We start from the raw sequence: 20,206 nt of genomic DNA, 5'->3' as shown, positions 1-20,206 counted from the left end.
TTCTGTGTCCTCTCCTGTCTCCTCTCCTCTTCTGTGTCCTCTCCTCTTCTGTCTCCTCTCCTCTTCTGTCTCCTCTCCTCTTCTGTGTCCTCTCCTCTTCTATGTCCTCTCCTGTGTCCTCTCCTCTTCTGTCTCCTCTTCTATGTCCTCTCCTCTTTTATGTCCTCTCCTCTTCTGTGTCCTCTTCTGTCTCCTCTTCTCTTCTGTCTCTCCTCTTCTGTCTCCTCTCCTCTTCTGTCTCCTCTTCTCTTCTGTCTCTCCTCTTCTGTCTCCTCTCCTCTTCTGTCTCCTCTTCTCTTCTGTCTCTCCTCTTCTGTCTCCTCTCCTCTTCTGTCTCCTCTTCTCTTCTGTCTCTCCTCTTCTGTCTCCTCTCCTGATTTTGTCTCCCTGGGAGAGTTCAAGGCTCTGGTAAAATAAAACCAACTGAAGAGTGCAATTGCTGTCTGTTTTAAACTCTATTTTATAATTTTGTAACTTTGTGATGGCGTGCTATCTTGGCCAGGTCTCCCTCGAAAAAGAGATTTTAATATCTAAGAGACTTCCTGGTTAACCCTTTCACTGCCGCACTACCAAACGGTTAACCCTTTCACTGTGACAATACACAGAAGGTTAACCCTTTCACTGTCGGTCGACCGTCGGTTGTGTGATAGTAAAGGGTTAACCTTTGGTTGTGTGGCAGTGAAAGGGTTAAATGAAACAAAACTAAATAAAATAAATAAGATACTGGCACTGTTATCACTGATTATTAGGCTTCCAATTGAGGTCCTCCCAGTTAAACCATGATACAGATGCTATTTCCATAATCTTTTGGTCACTACCATGGTACCTATTTGCATGCGTGTCAGTTTCATGGCAACCTCTTGGCTGCATGTATAGCGCTTTTATCCAAAGTGCTTTACAATTAGTTCCTCACATTGTACCCGTTCACTCACACATTCACACACTGAAGGCGGAGGTAACCAAGGTGCCAACCTGCTCATCGGGAGCAATTAGGGATTAAGGGAAGCCTCAGATTGAGTAGATAACAAAACAAATCAAGTCCAAAAAACAGGACAACACTCAATAAAGAGGTATTGTAGAAAAAACTAAATAAGCCACAAAGGCACCTCCTAATAGAGTTTATATAAATAACTTAAATAACAATACACCTCCACTAAGGGAGTTTATGTGCAGTAGTGGACAAATGGTAGTTTTAAAGAAACAAAAGAAAACTGTCATGAAAAGAAACACTACAATAAAAGGCTCAGCTTCTAGAAAACAAAGTGTAAAATAAAACCAGTAGCCTAAAACAAGAATGGCTACAAAGAAAGGCTAAATGCTGAACAGGGCAGAGATGGCCCTATTCCCTGTACCTGGTTCAACTAAGTCGAAGGAACTTTCCCTGTTCCTCGAACGCTGATTCAGTCTCGTTAATTCGAACCAGACTTGATACTCAGGATAAGTGCGTGCGGCCGCCTCACCTGAAAAGACACTAGGTGTCGATTGCAGAAATCCTGATTTTCTAACGCCATTGATTGATTGATTGATTGAAAACTTTATTAACAGATTGCAGAATGGGTACAATACCGTACGGCTCAATAGCCTCGCCGACAAGTTAAATGCATAATCTGTTAAATCCCTCATTACCCCAATCAATCAGATTATATTTCTTTAAATGTGCCTGCTGGCAGTAGGCTTAATGGAATGAATAATCGAATGAGATCTTACTAGCTAAAATAATTAGTTCAACTCTTTCAGAATAAGTAGATACAAACAAGCCCAAAGAGTATCTAATTGATACGAATTAATAGATACTTATGAGGATATCTGTACTGTATGTGCTCGGCTTAGGTATCATGTACTTTATATATAAATACATGGTTTGGTGCGACCCCCGAAATAACGTGTCAGAGAGGCTTGGAGGGAGGCTATACAGTTTCACTATTAATCAGGTTTTAATCTGTTTCGGACATCAAATTCATTCATCAAAACGCCAAAGGCTCATTCAATTTCTCAAATCCGTCAAACAGCGCATCTCATCAGACATTTTAATCCCAGTTACAATATCACAATAACGTGTGAGTGACAGTGATACAATTCAACAATCCACAGATTCAGATTTGTCGTAATTCATATCCACAGTCCACGCATGAAGACGCTTCAATTTATGCTTGAATGAAACACAATCCAGGCGCTCCGTCAAGCAAATACATCAACAGCGAAGAATATGAAACGAATCAGAACCAAACGGCCGATTTCATTAATTAAAAATATCCCAGCGGGATTCACATTAGCAATGCTCCGCATTATTAAAATAACCACAGTGTGTATCGCGACGCGCGAGCGCCGTATCCGTATATGATGTGCATTATTTAAGACAAAGTAAATCTATAGGCTAAATATGATTTATTATCAGCATTTTAGGTCTATTATTTTACATTTCAAAAGCCTCCTCTAGAAAGACGAAGCACAAAAACATAATTCAGAATGGTATAATGGGATCTGGAATGTGAGGATTATTTCAGGAAGCGAGCTGCATTTCTTTGCGAGGGCGTGGCCATGCAGCTTATCGAGCTAACTGAACTTAACCCTGCGCTGGAGCAGGTTCAAACTTTTTGATATGTTGCCATAGTGATTTAGACAATCCGACGTCGGGGAACGGAAAGGTCTGGCTTAAGTCAAGCTATCCTGAAAAGTATCCGGCTAACTCAGTCAGGTACGAGGAACAGGGCCCAACAGGTAATTTCTTAACGTAGTATTTGAGGGAGCATGTCTATGTTCCCCGGTAGCGATAGATAGTCAGACCACCAGCCCTGATTCCAAACTCTAACCTTAACCAACGTCGAAAGAGGGCCTAAGCTTAACCAGTTCGAAACAAGGCGGACATTAATAATTAATAAAATAATAAAGATTTATAAAATTTTAAATCAGTCAATCAATCGGGGAACATAGGACCCGGGGAACATAGGACCCGGGGAACATAGGGATGACCCCGTATTTGATGTATTTAATGTCTGTAAAAGGTTTGTTTGAGTCTGTAACTTTGTTTACACGAGTAGCTGGAATTTGAACCTGTGTGATTTGAACCACACCCATCCAGTCACACCCTGAGGCTGTCTGGCCAGTCGGATGAGCTCTGAGAAGCACAGGCTCTGCCGGCAAAGGATGACAACCTTCATAAGATCCTCCTGGACCCAGATCGCCACCCTCACATGCTCTACGTACTTCAAACCGGCAACGCACACGGACAGCTCCAAAACATGTCTTTCCTCTCTGGACTCATAGGCAAGAAGAAGGACGACAGTATTACAGGGTTTGTCGTTGACATGATTGGTAAGTACAGAGATGGCTGAGTGGGATGAGGGGTGTGTGTGTGTGTGTGTGTGTGTGTGTGTGTGTGTGTGTGTGTGTGTGTGTGTGTGTGTGTGTGTGTGTGTGTGTGTGTGTGTGTGTGTGTGTGTGTGTGTGTGTGTGTGTGTGTGTGTGTGTGTGTGTGTGTGTGTGTGTGTGTGTGTGTGTGTGTGTGGGAGGGGGGGGGATGAATGAATGAATGAAAACTTTATTTAACAGATTGCAGAATGGGTACAATACAGTACGGCTCAATACACACAATTGTTAAGGGGATGCAGACCAGAGAAAGACGTTTGTCTTGTTTCCATCAGGGTCCCCCATTTTCAATTCATATAGACATTTATTCCACATTGTTGTGGCATAATTGCGAAACGTGTTTAGTCCCTTGTTTGAGCCGAATCTGGGTTTAACATGATTTGTTGAGCTTCCTCTGGGGGGGGGGGGGGGGGGGGTCATACAGGAGGGGAAGGCCTACTATTTATCTGTCCCACTTTGCATAGTAGCTTGCAGCCATAGAGACCTAATAGGTCAACCTCTGTCACGGTCTTCACATGGTATTGTGTCTTTAAAGTGAGTGGCTCATTATTACACTGTGGTGTGAGCGTTAAAAGGCACTGTCAGTAGAGACAGAATTGACATTCTATTTGTCCCTGCTCCCTGGTTCCTATGGAGCCATCACACTCCTACGCAGTGAGTTGGATGGCGTTACACTGTCAACCATCTCCCTACAAAGACAAAGTAAACTAACCGGTGCTACTTGTATTATTTCCCCCCAAAGGAACACGCCAACACGAGGAGATGCGCTTACCAGAGTCAGACGTTTAAGAAGATAGATACCTATTACGTTGCCATTGATTAGCATAAAATACTCGTTGTGTGGTATCAATGGAACATAATATGAAACGGTAACCAAAAGTGGCAAAAAGGTTTTTAATTACCATCTGGTTTGAGGGTGTAGGAATAACATAAAAGGATAACAAACAAATCACAGACTGTGCAGACAGGACACCAAACACAGGGGAGAACAAAACAGATATCCACAATGGGATGACGAGAACACCTGGGCCGATTACAAATGGATACTCCTGGGAGGGAAACAACAAAGAACTACAGGAAGCCAAGACAAGGAACTACAACTACGGCACAGGACAGGGAACACAATACAAAACACTGGAGAACACAGATCAAGATTACATGAACACAAGATACATGGAACAGATGAACAACCTAACTAACAGGGACACAAATATACCCACACATAACAATACCAATTTCCTCTCGTTGCGTTCAGTAGAAAGCTATCCGCCTTAGCCAGCTAGCCTAGCTTAGCACAAATAAATGAAAGCAAATACGGGTCAGCTAGCCTAACTTAAAACTCCGGGAGAGGTGTTTTTGGCCAACAGCTACTAGGCTAGCTGAACCGTGTCCACTTCCATTGGATTGTGCTAAGCTAGGCTAGCATGCAGCTGGGGGAACCTGTCTATGTTCCCTGGGTCCTATGTTCCCCTTAAGCTTAACCAACTTCGAAAGAGGGCCTAAGCTTAACCAGTTCGAAACAAGGTGGACAATAATAATAATTAATAAAATTATAAAAATGTATAACATTTTCAATCAATTAATCAATCAATCGGGGAACATAGGACCCGGGGAACATAGGACACGGGGAACATAGGGATGATCCCGCAGCTGGTTAGCTTTCTACTGAACACACTGAACTGAGAATAAATTGGTATCTATCTTCTTCGTCTGACTCTGGAGAAGACGGTAAGCGATAATGTTGTCCCATAATGTTGGCATTCCTTTAATATAAAAAATATTATTTGAATTGTTCTTCCTGGGGGGTAGCAGCAGGGTGGGCACCAGGAGACGGAGATGGGTCTGGAGGAGCATCTTCAGGGGTCCCACGCTGTGGCCCAGGCAGTGTAACCCGTCACAACAGCCGCAGGGTCCAGAGGGTAGAGGCCACAGTTCCTGAAGCCAGCCACCACCACCCTCCGATCCTTCTGCCTCTGGTAGGAGTCTCTTAACACCCTTGAAAACTCCTTCTTGGAAATCGTGAAAGAGTGCCGACAGATCTCCCACAAGCCCGGAGAAATCTGCCTTCAAGGGTGCAAAGAAACTCATGTCCAGAGGCTGAAGGATGTGAGAGGTGTGTGGCGGTAGCGGCACAGGAGAATGACCCCCGGCCTTCTCTGTGCCGTCCGGACCATCTCGGGATCCATGTGAGACTGACGTGCAGCAGCTGACACTCCTTTGTGGCATGTTTCAGGAAGAGGTTGGAGAACGTTCAGAATCCATGTACTCCTGTTTGTAGGTGTTCCTTGGGCCTGTTTGTAGGTGTTCCTTGGGCCTGTTTGTAGGTGTTCCTTGGGCCTGTTTGTAGGTGTTCCTTGGGCCTGTTTGTAGGTGTTCCTTGGGCCTGTTTGTAGGTGTTCCTTGGGCCTGTTTGTAGGTGTTCCTTGGGCCTGTTTGTAGGTGTTCCTTGGGCCTGTTTGTAGGTGTTCCTTGGGCCTGTTTGTAGGTGTTCCTTGGGCCTGTTTGTAGGTGTTCCCTGGGCCTGTTTGTAGGTGCATTGCAGTAAATGTGACAGGGTTTCTCCCTCAGCCGTGTTCTTCCAAGGTGGTGGTGAGGAGCTTGAAGTACTCTCGCCCCGCTTGGCGCAGCCTGCCCTCCACGGTCAGGAGTCCGGGATCCTGATGGTGAGGCGGTGGTGTTGCCTCTCACAGACCGTACAGGCCGTACTCTACCAGGGAACTCTCATCGTCCGGAGTCAGATAGGTGCTCTGGTCTATGTCACATTCCAGAGCCACCTTTCCACTGAGTCGGTCACTCAGGCTGGGCTTTTGGACCCTGAACGCCTTGCCCGCCTTGCACTCCATCTGCCTGCTCTGACCTCTGCGATGGCCATGACCTCCACCTGTCTGCTCTGACCTCTGTGATGGCCATGACCTCCACCTGTCTGCTCTGACCTCTGCGACAGCTTGGTATTAAACATGGTATTGTATTGTTCCAAATCCAAGCATTTGCAACACTATTGTAAACAACTACAAAAACTGCCAAAAAGAAAAAAAAACACATAAAACACAATATAATGTAGTACGTGATGGAAGATAATTGGTCTTTATATGTCTGTGTTGAATATTTAGTGTTGAGTGCAGGTTTGACTCAAGACCAATGGTGGAGTGAATGGCTGTACAGTACACTTGTGTGTGTTCCTTTGTGTCTTGTATGTGTATACTGTTATCCATAGAGCATACATTGTCTACAGGGTATCGTCATTCTATTATTAGTATATTCTATTCTATTTTCTTCCCTGCCCGTACGGGGCCCCTCCCCCATACTGCTATGACACCTGAACCTCCTCAAGGGGATTAATAAAGGAACACCTGACACTTGACTTAACTTGTCAGTTTTGGTCTGAGCAGTGTGTCTCCAGATAGTGAGTAAGTGAGTGTGTGAGAGAGAGAGAGAGAGAGAGAGAGAGAGAGAGAGAGAGAGAGAGAGAGAGAGAGAGAGAGAGAGAGAGAGAGAGAGAGAGAGAGAGAGAGAGAGAGAGAGAGAGAGAGAGGTTATGTTACTGTCATGGGGCCCCACCGCGTGTAGTCTTTTACCAACAAACTTGCAGTTCCGCGTTCGGGTTCCGCGATCTGATTGGCCACTGACGTACGCTCTTCTCTACGCCCAAACAGCGCGTTGCGCTAGTTCTGCCTCTAACCTCTAACAGCCTGCAGCCTGCTAGCATTATCCAATTCATATAAATCGAAATAACGTATTGTTTTCATCTCTCTATATTAACGTGATTCCATCAACACAACATAAATGTTCAAAACACGACAAGACAGTTTGCATCACTTCCCACGGTTCTCGGCACTTATTCTACCGGTAGTGCGGTAGTTGTTGCCACGGTATTGGGTCTTTGGGTGAATACTTCATTGGCGGGGAAGAAGAAGAATACTGATAGCGGTGTGTGGACCGTCCCGCGAGCCAATCAGATCGCAGAACCCGAACGCGGAACTGCAAGTTTGTTGGTAAAAGACTACACGTGGCCCCACCTACTGTACCAATAATCTGACCTGCTGTTCCATTTTCCTGTCGGGTCTGTTTCATACTGAGCTGCTTTTCCCCCTTGATTCCTCATTAGTACCAGCTATAGGAAGAACCGGTACAGATCTGCACAGAAGTGCACGCCCACCATGTACATTGTGTCAAGTACATGTTAGTGTAGCGTGTTGTGTTGTGTAGGAGTGGTATCATCTGTGATGTAATACTGTGCTCTCAGGTTATTTGTAGTGTAGGTTGTGGTTATTTATAGGATTTATTTAGTCTGTTAGTGATTTAGACAAAGTTATTATGTCTTTATATAATAATAATAATAATAATAATAATACATCTATTTTATATAGCGCTTTTCCAGGTGCTCAAAGACGCTTTACATGGGCAGGAGAGACAAACTATGGCAAAACAAAAAAAAAAAAAAAATGGTGGTGGTGGTGTTGGTGGTGGTGGTGTTGTTGCCGTTGCTGCTCGATTTTTATCATCCATGTTACAAAGCTTATATATTATCTTTCTGCTTGCTTAATCTTGGCAATATGTAGGATTTAGCAAGCAACAATTTATAGTTGTCATGAGAAAGTTGAAACCATATCACAAGACTGAAAACTGAATACATTTTAATCTAAAACACAGAATCTCAGAACAAGCCTCTAGAGGAAAGGTCAGGGGTCAACAAAAATCAATAGGTTTCTTCCTCTATGCGTCGGGAATATTCAGAGCATATTTTGTTACTATACGAGTCATGAACTCAGGAAATACCAAGTCAATAGGTTTCTTCCTCTTGGGGGCATGAATGTGCACAGCACATTCTACGGCAATGAATTCAGTCATTACTTCTGGAGATGGTGGTGCCAGAGGAAAGGTCATGGGGTCACCAGAATCAATTGGCTTGCTCCTCATGGAGTTATGAATGTTCACTGAGAAATTGTTGTGACTGTACAACGAACCAGTGAGGAGACGTTCTCGTTTGAAAATTGAGGCCCGAAATTTTGGCCCTAGGGTAAAGGTCACAGGGTCACCAGAATCAATCAATCAAAAACGTTTTTCTTCCTCTTGTGGTCATGTGTGTGTGTGTGTGTGTGTGTGTGTGTGTGTGTGTGTGTGTGTGTGTGTGTGTGTGTGTGTGTGTGTGTGTGTGTGTGTGTGTGTGTGTGTGTGTGTGTGTGTGTGTGTGTGTGTGTGTGTGTGTGTGTGTGTGTGTGTGTGTGTGCGTCTCTGAGGGAATTGAAGATCCACCCTACCAAGCCATATAACTATAACCTATACATTTTAATCTAATCTCATTTGCTTTTGTGCTTGTTGTCCTGCAGCTGACAGAGCCAAGGAGAAGGTGAAAGACGCACTGAGAGGAGACAAAGAGGAGGACGAGGAGGAGAAAGGAGGAGGTGGCATCCGGGAATTCTTCTCATTTGGTGACAAGGATGATAAGAAGAAGGAGGAAGAGGAGGAGAAAGGAGGATTTCGTAAATTCTTCTCATTTGGTCGTGGGGACGATGAGGAGGAGGAGGAGGAGGAGGAAGAGGAGAAAGGAGGAATTCGTAAATTCTTCTCGTTTGGTCGCGGAGACGATGACGAGGAGGAGGAGACCGTGAAGAAAGGAGGCTTTTCTGGCCTCTTCACTGAAAACGAGGCGTTAAGTAGCGGAGGAGTCAGTGAAGGAGGAGGTGCTGGAGGTGGAGGAGGTGCAGGTGGAGGAGGAGGAGGAAGAGGTGGAGGAGGAGGAGGAGGTACGTACAACACGGAACATCAGAAGAACATCTACATGCTCTCAGACATGTCTGGATGGTTTTATCTTACATTTACATTTAGTCATTTAGCTGAACACTTTTATCCAAAGCGACTTACAAGTTGTGTACAACAAGTCAGCAGGGAGCGTACAACTTAGGGTCAGTAAGATTGTTCATCAAACAGTGTTGAAACTTGGGTGTTACACTCTGAGTGCATAGTAGTATAGACATATTAGCATAGTAGGTAGGCTGTCCCCGACTAAGGATTTGGATGGTCGACTATGATTGGCCAAAATTTGCCGTTAGTCGACTATTGGTAGACAAAAAATAAATTAAAAAAAGTATAATATGTTTAAATTTACTTTTTTTTATTTATTTTTTTTCATTTGGGCTGTGGGGGGTGCTTAATGTCTGAAGGAGTCGACTGAAGGCTTCTTGTTCTCTGCAAAAGCATGCAATTGGTCCACTGATGGATACATCTTGATATTTGTCTAGTCTAGTGTGTTCATTAGATGGGTGAAATCCTCTTTCAGTGCCTCTGTGCCTGTTTTCGTAGGCAGTTAGCCTCTGGTATGCGTGCCATTAGTGTTAGCCACGCTTCTATGCCTCTTTTCTTTTGGAAAGAATGATAAAAAAAAAGAAAAATTAATATATATATATATTTTTTTATATATATTCGACTAAGAGGTTGGCCAGTCGACTACGGCTCCTTTCGACCGATTAGTCGACTAATCGACTTATAGGGGTCAGCCCGGTAGTAGTATACATTAGCATAGTAGCATAGACTATTAGCATAGTAGGTATGTACTGTAGTAGTATAGACATATTAGCATAGTAGGTAGTGATATAGACAGGGGTGTAAAGTACTTGAGTAATTGTACTTCGTTACAATACTTAAGTACTGTTTTGGGGCATTTGTACTTTACTCAAGTATTATTAGGTTTGTATACTTGTACTTTTACTCAATTACATTTCAGAGGGAAAAAAACATACTTTTTACTCCTTACATTTAAAATGCAGACCTACAAAGTACAAAGTACAAATCTCGCAGGTCCAACTATTTTAATTCATATATTTGTTTCTCTGGTCGAACTAACGTTAACATTATTAATCCTGCGGCCGCACTTAAAAACAGCCAATCAAATCCCCATCAATGGAAAATTAACCCGTCCATACCCATGCTGATTGGTCCTTGTGCAAGACTAGAAAGCGGGGATCTTTGATTAAACACCTGCTATCAGAAGAATAGACAGTCAGGAAAAAAGTACATTTAAAAGTAGAAACTTTTTTACTTTTACTCAAGTGTGTTTTTAGCTAGATACTCGAACTTTTACTTGAGTACGATTTTGAGACGGTACCCATATCTTTCACTTAAGTATAATTTCTGGGTACTTTTTACACCCCGGGATATAGACATATTAGCATAGTAAGTAGTAATATAGGCAAGGTAGATTCCTTGGTAGCAAAAGTGCATAATAGTAAAAGAAGATTCGTTTTTTCTTTTAAGATATTGATTGAAGAAGTGTGTTTTTTGTTGAATATTGGGTGGGTTTCAGCTGTCCTGACTGTCTTGACAATGTAAACCTTCTAAACAGACAAAAGTTGATTTCCTGTTACAATGATCGCTAATGCAATGACTGAAAGGAAATACACTTGGGGTCCAAACTGTTCCTTAGCAACAGAATTCCTGTGAAACCGTCTACAGTATATATCACCCTGAAGGTACAACGTGTGAACGAACACAGCAGGACCAGGCAGGTGAAGGGAGTCAGATACAGTACAGAGCTATAACTCAACATGTTCATCACACAAAGTCAGGGCAAACATTTGTTTATTTGAAACTGCAAACCCTCCATGTGGTTAACATTGTGGGGGTTTATTAAACATGCATAATCATTGAAGATCAATGTCAGATTTTTTACTCAACCACATACAATTAATCTGAGTAATACATGGAATCATAGGCTTGTAGGGGACATGTCACAATGCACAAATTAATGGAAGTGGATATGGCCCACTAGCCTAGCGTAAAACTCTGGGAGAAGTGTTTTTGGCAAACAGCTAGGCTAGCCGGGCCGCCTGATTGCTTTTACCAAACGGTTCGTGTTTCCGCGTTCCCGTCTTGCGCTCTGATTGGCCACGCACGTTTCTGGTCATGTGGCATGTGCGCCCAATCATGTGACGGCAAGTTATTTCGACGGTTAAGCTTAGGCGCTCTTTCGAAGTTGGTTATGGTTAGAGTTTGTCTTAGAGCATGGCGATAGAACGCCAGCCCTGATTCCAAACTCTAACCTTAACCAACTGCGAAAGAGTCGCCTAAGCTTAACCAGTGATAAACTAGGCGTTAGGTCGTTTACAGGCTGTTCAACGCGGAAATTGGCTCGTCGCGCGATTGGGCGCACATGTCACATGACCAGAAACGTGCGTGGCCAATCAGAGTGCAAAACGGGAACGCGGAAACACGAACTGTTTGGTAAAAGCATAGATGCAGCCGGGCCGTATCCGCTTCCATTAATTAGTGCTAGGCTAGCTTGCAGCCGGACAGCTTTCTACTGAACACAGAGAGGAAATTGGTATCTATCTTCTTGTCTGACTCTGGAGAAGACAGTAAGCACATTCCTATAATGTTGTGTTCCTTTAAAGTGTTCTTTTTATAGTGGTCCCATTAATCAGTTGTGTGACTAAGGAGCAGCTGGGTACTGGCCGAAGCACAGCATGGATTCTGCTGAGAAACAACCCTTTTAAAAACTTCCACTGAGTAGGAAATAGGGCCAGGGATCCAAGATTCTGAACTGACCCTTTAAGTTAGTCTGACCTGTTTGACAGACCTTGTAGATTAGATTAGATTCAAATGTATTGTCATCATACAGCACAAATACAGTACAACGAAAATAAGTTTGGCATCCAACCAGAGTGCAAATGTAACAGTAAAGTGTAATAGTAATGTATTAGGGCTTTATTTGAGAACATTCTAATTGTAAATCTGGATTTGTTTTGGCAGTCTGAGAGTTGTATGTTGAGTTGTTTTTTTGTGGAGGACATCTTCAGTTTTGCAGGATTTTTGGAGAAAGCATGGCACTTGAGACAAAACACACTATATCCTATATAATTGTATATGAATTCCTCTTGTTTCTTTGTTTACATACACTGCTTACAGCTTGTGTTATATTACGTTTGATTGTATTTTCTTTTTTTTGTGGCCATCTTTGTCTATATAATATAACCTATTGTCAATGTCATAATTTGTCAAGTAATTTGTCAAGTATACTATTATATACTTATTGTTTATATGTCTTGTAAGCCCATATGGGCTGGGCATACACCTGTATGTAAGACACGAAAATAAAAAAACATCAACAGGTGATTAAACTGGGTAGAAAATATATAAATTAGTATACTGAGTAATAGTGCTATTCAGATGTATGTACAGATTTGTGGTATTAATATGTACAGTGATACAGGTATAAAGACATTATGGTAGTAAGTCATACTGGCTAGCAGTAACTAGTAAGGGTAAGGGATATGTATAGATATAGTATCTACAGATATGTAAAAAGGATTATATGCAGGTATGTACAGACAGATGTGGATATATATACACATTAAGAATGAATATATATATACATCATTATTGCATGTTGTGGAGATACATCATGGTCGTCTCTCTGTCTCTTAGAGCTGGACCTGATGGACACGCAGCAAGACGCCACTGGACAGGAGAGCAACAGGCCTACAGACAAAGTGGTTTCCTATCCCTGAAAAGAAATCAAATCTTTTCCTGAAAAGACGTTCATTTCCCCATGTGTCTCTCCCATTATAGTCTAAACCAGTGGTTCTCAAACCTTTTCTTGTCAAGGACCTCCAAATCCATCCATAGTAGGCCACAGACCAGGTATAGATGTTAGATATGATTCCATTCCATATGTCTAGAATTCCATAGCTGTTTACACTGGAGGCGTGGAGATGACACCAGAAATCATTCTTATACATTCTCTCATTGTGTGAACTTCCAGTGAATTAAATACGAGTGAAATTCAACAATCGTTATTCATCCCCTTGGAACCCTCTCAAGGACCCTTTAAGCCTTTCACTGCCACACGACAGAAGGTTAACCCTTTACTATCACACAACCGACGGTCGCCAGCAACTGCAAAGTGTTTGTTAAATGCAAGACTAATTTAGTGCTGGCTAGAAATAACACAATCATCAACACTAATATGAGCGGGTAGTGAATTAGTGGTCTTGTTTTTCTTTAAGTTAACTGCCTTCCAAAACTGAACCGGGTTTGTGTAGGAACTTGCAATTAAATCTAAGTAGTAATCTGATTATGAATGAATTTGTCTTGTTTACAGACAAATCAAACACACCCGTGTGGACTTACAAAAGGAAAAATAAAAAAAAATCACAAATGTACATATTCAAGGCAAGCTCACACAAAATCCCAGATCAACGACCGAAGAAAAGGAATAGGCTGAAGCACATGCTTATTTTTGCCTATCCTTTACAAATTCTTAAAAACTAAATATATTTTAATATAAGAATGAAAAACTTAAAATATGCTGCAAGATATAATTTTTGAAAAAAAAAAGTTTGATGTTTTACTCAAAACTGTACTGCTGAATTATGAGAAGTACAAAACTTCAACCCGTCACTAAGGCTATTCCATAATTTAACTCCCAAAATTTACTTTCTCATGTGTAGTACATCTGTTTCTGAGCTGTTTAAAGTCAAGCCAGTGTTGTGGATCACCTGAGACCTTATTCCTGTCATTAATTAAACAGTTGATTGATTGAAAACTTTATTAACAGATTGCAAAATGGGTACAATACAGTACGGCTCAATACAAACAATTGTTAAGAGGATGCAGACCAGAAAAAGACTTTCATCTTGTTTACATCAGGGTCCCCCATTCAATTCATCAAGACATTTATGACATACAGATATATACAGTACTGTTTCATCAAGACATTTGTGACATATAATACACAATATACAGTACTGTTTAAGAGAAAGAGATCTTACAAGAAGAAATATACATTAGACGGGGAAGAAACTGTACTGTAACTGTAAAATCGATACCGATATACTCGCTTCAACATATATGACCACTAGACTCCCCCTCCCAGCTCGATCCCTGTACATAATTTGTGGCCCATTAGAGCTATATCTGAATCAGCAATGCTTTTCTTAAGCCATGATTCACTAAGGACAATGATATCGGGGTCAGATTGTAAAATGTATGTATTCACACTGATATTTAGGTGGATTATACCCAGACTGTTCCTGCCCTTAAAGCTGGTTGGATCAAGTTGGGGCCTAGGGACAGAAGTGGTGCTAATAGGCTGTAGAGGAATTGTGACTAGATTTGAAGCATTAACATTACGAGTAGAAAGAGTGGAGAGAGCATGGTGTATCGGTGAATTTGTTGAAGTCCAAACTGTTAGTTATCAGGATTTAACTACGTATTTAGGATATTCTTTATTGCCTTTATTTCTTTATATTCTCTATTGCCTATAATCACATTTATGGTCAGATTCATAGGACCTGTAGTGCCACAGCCATCACAACGGATCAGACGCACCTCGCTTCAGGCACAGAACGACTTGGCCGACCGGAGGGCAAGGTCCATATTGAAGGACAGGAAGCAGGAGCTGGTCCGGTGCAATTTGATAACCCTGGCTGATTGATACAGCTACGTTGCCCTGGTGATGGTAATGCATATGTAAATCTAGACTCTTCTAGAGGGTTTATTTATTTATTTTCTGTACAAATCTTTTGGCAAATTGGAGGTTGTACTGAATTCACCAACGCTTCACAACAGCAACTTTGTAGACCAAATATTTTATTATCGAGGGTCAATTTGTCAGCAGATGAAGAGCAATAATGAAGAGCAACAACATACAAGACATAAGTATATGTAAATAAGATCTTTATGTGTAGGTGTTGGTCTTTGCACAGTGTGATCAGTTTGTCTACTGAGTTGACTGGCTGGGTGTGCAGGGAGCTTTTTGTGGAGCTGTGTTGCTTGGCCACTTGATTTGCATGCGTTTCGTAGTGGAAAACACATGAACTCTGCCATTCGCCCACACAACTGAGTACTACAGCAAACTGCAACGCAACCTTAGTGGATCAGGGCCTTCAGGGTTTTGTATCACCTCAAACCAGATTTCATCTCAATAATCCGTGGTGATTCTCCTGAACATACTAGATTTACTCATGGATTATGGACTGCATTTATATATCTCTTTTATCCAAAGTGCTTTACAACTTATGCCTCATATTCACACATTCACTCACACATTCACACACCGACGGTGGAGGCGACCATGCATCATCAGGAGTAATTAGGGGTTAAGTGTCTTGCTTAAGGACACTTCGACATGCTGCAGAGAGGAGCCGGAATCTAACTGGCAACTTTCCGATGACCAGACTGCTCTATCTCCTGAGCCACTGTTTCACCCCGTCACAAATGGGTTGAATCAATGTAAAAATCAATAAAAAGAAAAAATGTATGACAGCGCACAATACAGCACTTTTGTTTTTCCGTATTTTAATTTCTTTTTGACAAAAAAGGCGATACAAATTCTCTTACACAGAATCCCAAAGCAGTTTAATCAAAGCTGATACAAAGAAAATAAACATTTAGCTTTTTTTTTTTCCCACATACATGTTTATTCCCTCCCAATCTTCCCTTCCTGTTGCCCCAAAAAAAGAAGCATTAAAGAGCCAATCCAGATCCCAGATCAGTTTCATCGGCCACGATACACAGGCGAACAGTTCTGAGGGAATATAGGTGGGCAACCTTGCAAAACATGCATAACAGTATTGTTTTCATTTACCGTAGTCACAAAGCGGCCATTTTGCTCTTATGTCCCATTTTAGGCGGGAAAATAAATCACAACCCGAGGTGTGACGTAAGAGAAAAATGGCCGCCATATGAATATGGACAATTGCACTTTAGTTCTTTCTAGCATGTCATTTTCACATCTACATTTTGGCCTTGCAAATCATTAAGTATAAGAAACCTAAAAGAAAATGTCTGTGTGAAGGAACTAAGGGAGGAAAAACACCAGGGTTGTGGTTTTGGTTCCAAGATAAATCACTTGCTTCTTCATATTCACTTCCATCAGTATACTTTATTCGCTACGAACGCATTTCCTCGAGCAGGCGACTTAATTCACTGCCGTTTTATATTTCAAAACACGATAACTACGGCAGTGGAAAAACAAGCTTAAGTCAGTCGTGAGTTTGTAGTTCCTTTTTATTCTGCACAGTCGTTTTGACTTTCGGTTCTTAAAAGTGGCATTTCTCTACGTGCAGCGTCGTCTTCACGATGAAGCCAATGCGCACCTCTGTATAAGAACCTCCCGTTGCATCAAAGTGAATGAGAGCAAATTGCTTTTCTTTGATTTCACGGAGGGTACTTGGTGAATTAGTGGGGGCAGAGGTTAAAGTTGAGACGAGCAAGCGTGTAACCATGACTACCGGCTTCTAATCCCTAGGCCGGTTAGTCAAATCTGGCCATGGGATATGAAAGAGATGTATTCTCTCTTAAATCAATGAGATGAGAGCCGCTCGGGGGCCCAACAGCGCAGACCAGTGGTTGCACTCTGTATTTCCCCAGGCACGAGTACGGTATACATTATAATGTTACTCTCTCTGAAAATACTCCCCCATGCTGTCACTGTAAATAAGAATGTCTTCTTAAGACAACTAGCCTGGTGAAACAAGGACTAAAAAACTAAAGATAACAACTTGTAAATGAGGCCTGTAACTTTGGTACTAGATACCTGTAACTTTGGTAATTGAGGCCTGTAACTTTGGTAAATGAGGCCTGTAACTTTGGTAATTGAGGCCTGTAACTTTGGTAAATGAGACCTGTAACTTTGGTACTAGAGGCTTTTACACCAAAAGGATAGTGACATATTCAACTCTGTGGTTACAAGTAACATTTGGAGACCAGACAACGTTTGGCCATGAAGGGAAAATTAAACATGTTTTTGCATTTTAACTTGGAACCAAATGTTTTCAACTAGAAACACAACCTGAGCCCCAGAGGGAAATCGGACAGAGCCAAGCTCTAGAACTCATCGTTTAGTGTTGTAACCGAGTAGCGGGTAAAGCAGTGAGTCTGCTTCTTTGTGTGCTAGAATGGCAGATGCGGTGAATGCGGTCGATATTTAAAGGCCATCACCCTGAATAATAATAGGCACGTGTGCACTCTAGCTATAGAGTGTCTGCTGAATTCTCATCGTCTGACCTAAAGCAAAAAAATTAAATCTTCACGTGTCACAGGCAACAGGTTGGTAACTTACTCCACACAACCACGGGAGGACTTACCACGGCTTTAAGGCTTTGTGTCAAATATATACAGTGGTGGAAGAGGTACACAGTAGAAATACCCAGATAAAATAGTACTCTGGTCAAAGTAAACATCATCCATTCGCTTTCCACCACTGTGTGTGTATATATATAATTGATATGTTCTACAATTCCTATGTCTGATGCATTTAAGTAATCTGTGAAATATGGTTGACCTATTGTCAAAAGGTTAAATCTCTTAATTCAAGGGAAGGGAACGCTAGCTAGCTTCACACAATGAACCAGAGTTTTTTTGGCATATTTAAAAGTGTGATGAGAAGAAGGTTAACAGGAAAAGAAAATCGTAAAAACGTAATAGACGGAATGACTGAAGAAATTCTAAGCTTTTGACTTGAGTGAATATATTTCTTACCATAAATGGTTGCAACTGAACAGTCTAACAAAAGCAGAAGCGAGAGGAGTGGGTAGTACTGTATGTATATGTTTGGCGGGTTTCTGCCGCTGATACAAATGGGGGTTTGAATATGTCGTTGTGCAAAACTGTAAACGCTCAATTTGTTGTATTAATGTTGAACGATTGTGAGAAATTGATGGTTTGCGTGAAGGTAGTTCAACTGACCCTACTTGCGTGGCGGCCATTTTGTTCCCATGTCGTGCTCGGGTCGGGATTCCTTTCCTGCCCTGTTCCCATAAGAACAAAATGGCCGGCGCGTGAATACGGCCAATGGAAGGCTAGGTGACATGGGGTCTGTTGGGATGGACGGACAGACAGACAGATGGAGAGACACCGAGACGGCCTGGGGTGTCTATGTGAAGGTCAGACCGGCCTCGTTGTAGACCTTGAAAACCTTCTCGATGGCGTTGACATACGCGGCTGTCCTCAGGTCCAGACCCAGGTTGTACTTGTTAGCTGTGCGCATGATTTGCTGAAAGGATAAATGTACAAAGAGAGGGGGAGGGAAGGGAGGGAGAACAAAACAAACGTTAATTAATATTCGAGATTTCACATCTGTGATCCAAAACGTAAACAGGGTAAAACAGTCTCGTCTTTGATGTCTTTTTTCTCTTGTTGATTGACTTGAGCTCTTGATACTTGATATACTGGATACCAGGACCAGAGTTTCATCGAGTAATCCTGAATTTTCTAATTGCTGTATTCTGTGGTTGCAAAAGGTTTGTTTAAATTTGTATCGTTTGTAAACACTGGACTAAAGCAACAGGGCCCTGTTCCCCGTACGTGGCTAACTGAGTTAGCCGGATAATCTTCAGGATAACTTGACATAAGTCAGGCTTTTCGGTTCCACAAAGCAGGTTTGTCTAAATCACTATGGCAACAGATTGAAAATGTTTAACCTGCTCCAGCGCAGGTTTAGTTAAGTTAGCTGGATAAACTGGCCACTCCCTCGCAAAGAAATGCCTGCTCCCTTCCTCAGAGATCCCATTATACCATTCTGAATTATGTTTTTGTGCTCGTTTTTCTAGAGGGGGCTTTTGAAATGTAAAATAATAGACCTAAAATGCTGATAATAAATCATATTCAGCCTATGGATTAACTTTGTCCTAAATAATGCACGTCATAGCTATACGGCGCTCGCGACACACACTGTGGTTATTTTAATAACGGAGCATTGCAAATGTGAATCCCGCGGGGATATTTTTAATGAATGAAACTTGGATCCTATCGGCGCGTTTGGCTCTGATTTGTTTTATATTTGATTGATTGATTGAATACTTCATTTTGACACAATCGTAGGACAGACATTTGAATTTTTTTTTAAATAACTGTCAACACGCTGGTCAAAAATGGATAAAACACAATAAAGCCAAGGCTTGTTTCCATTGTGGTCCATACATGGAACATATAAAGGCACAAAAACATGAATGGACATGTACACGGGACAGGACACCCTAAAAATAAGTACAATAACACCTAACCTGAAAACTCATACAGTCAATGTATGATGTAATGTTACCTGTTCCACCCCTCAGGGTCGGTACCGACCCTTTTTGCCATTATGATCATAGATCCATATTTTTATGAATGATGAAAATCATTTGCAATTTTAAAATCAACCGTTTTCAAGTATTAACATCACAAACATGTCACAAAAGCATGTAGAATGTAAAACGTTAGGTTGGCAATAGGTTAGCAATAGGTTATAAGTGGCATAATATGGTTTTACCTTCTCGTTTTGAAGCAGTATAATCCGAGCTGGCGACCATTTTGGAAATAAATAAAAAAAAATTGTAGTTTCTTTGCGGCCATTTTGTCGAGGGCACTCAGAGCTGTCGATCAGTGTTGACATTTTTCCAAACTACATTTCCCTTCAAGTTCTATGGGGGTTCAAAGTTCAGAGTTGAATTATGAATAATGTAAATAACTGTTATTATTCTTGATAATAAGCCACAAAAGGTAACGATTTGACAAATATTGAAACACAGTTAGTTTCTCCTCCCTATTGTTAGCATATAGGAACAACTAGATCTGAAATGAGTTTCTTTTTTTTTTATCCACTTTTTCTCCCATTTTCTATATTTTCTCCCATCCCGATTTCGTATCATCCAATTCAACCCTCCCCTGTCACGAACGCTGTTTCTTGCCTCCCACAAGCCGGCTGCAATGTGGACTAAGTCATACATAGCACAAGTCCCCTCCGGTACTTGAGGTAACAGCAGTCGCATCTTTTCACCTGCGCAGCTCGATCTCTCAGTGGCGAGGAGTAACGCGTGGGAGGCTCACGCTGCCCCCGACACTTCCTGATTCTACTGCGCAG

The 20,206-nt window shown here is 41.8% G+C and overlaps 2 protein-coding genes across 2 annotated transcripts in view; one reads left to right on the top strand and one right to left on the bottom strand.

Moving 5' to 3' along the window:
- Positions 1-3,125: 3,125 nt before the first annotated feature.
- On the top strand, positions 3,126-16,162 carry LOC311234548 (uncharacterized protein). Its single transcript, XM_084321794.1, has 3 exons — positions 3,126-3,312; positions 8,694-9,110; positions 12,787-16,162. Exons 1-3 carry the CDS (start codon positions 3,192-3,194, stop codon positions 12,867-12,869), a joined length of 621 nt encoding a protein of 206 aa, XP_084177920.1. The 5' UTR covers positions 3,126-3,191; the 3' UTR covers positions 12,870-16,162.
- The window catches only part of glud1a (glutamate dehydrogenase 1a), a 75,574-nt gene continuing 71,125 nt past the window's right edge, over positions 15,758-20,206 (bottom strand). The window contains exon 13 of the mRNA XM_084321793.1: positions 15,758-18,358. Within this exon, the coding sequence (XP_084177919.1) occupies positions 18,239-18,358 (120 nt within the window). The 3' untranslated portion in view covers positions 15,758-18,238. The remainder of the gene's footprint in view (positions 18,359-20,206) is intronic.

Source organism: Notolepis coatsorum (assembly GCF_963971535.1).
Source record: "Notolepis coatsorum genome assembly, chromosome: 9".
NCBI lineage: Eukaryota > Metazoa > Chordata > Actinopteri > Aulopiformes > Paralepididae > Notolepis > Notolepis coatsorum.
Note: the sequence above shows the minus strand (reverse complement) of the source record. Positions and strands in the feature narration are given on the sequence as shown.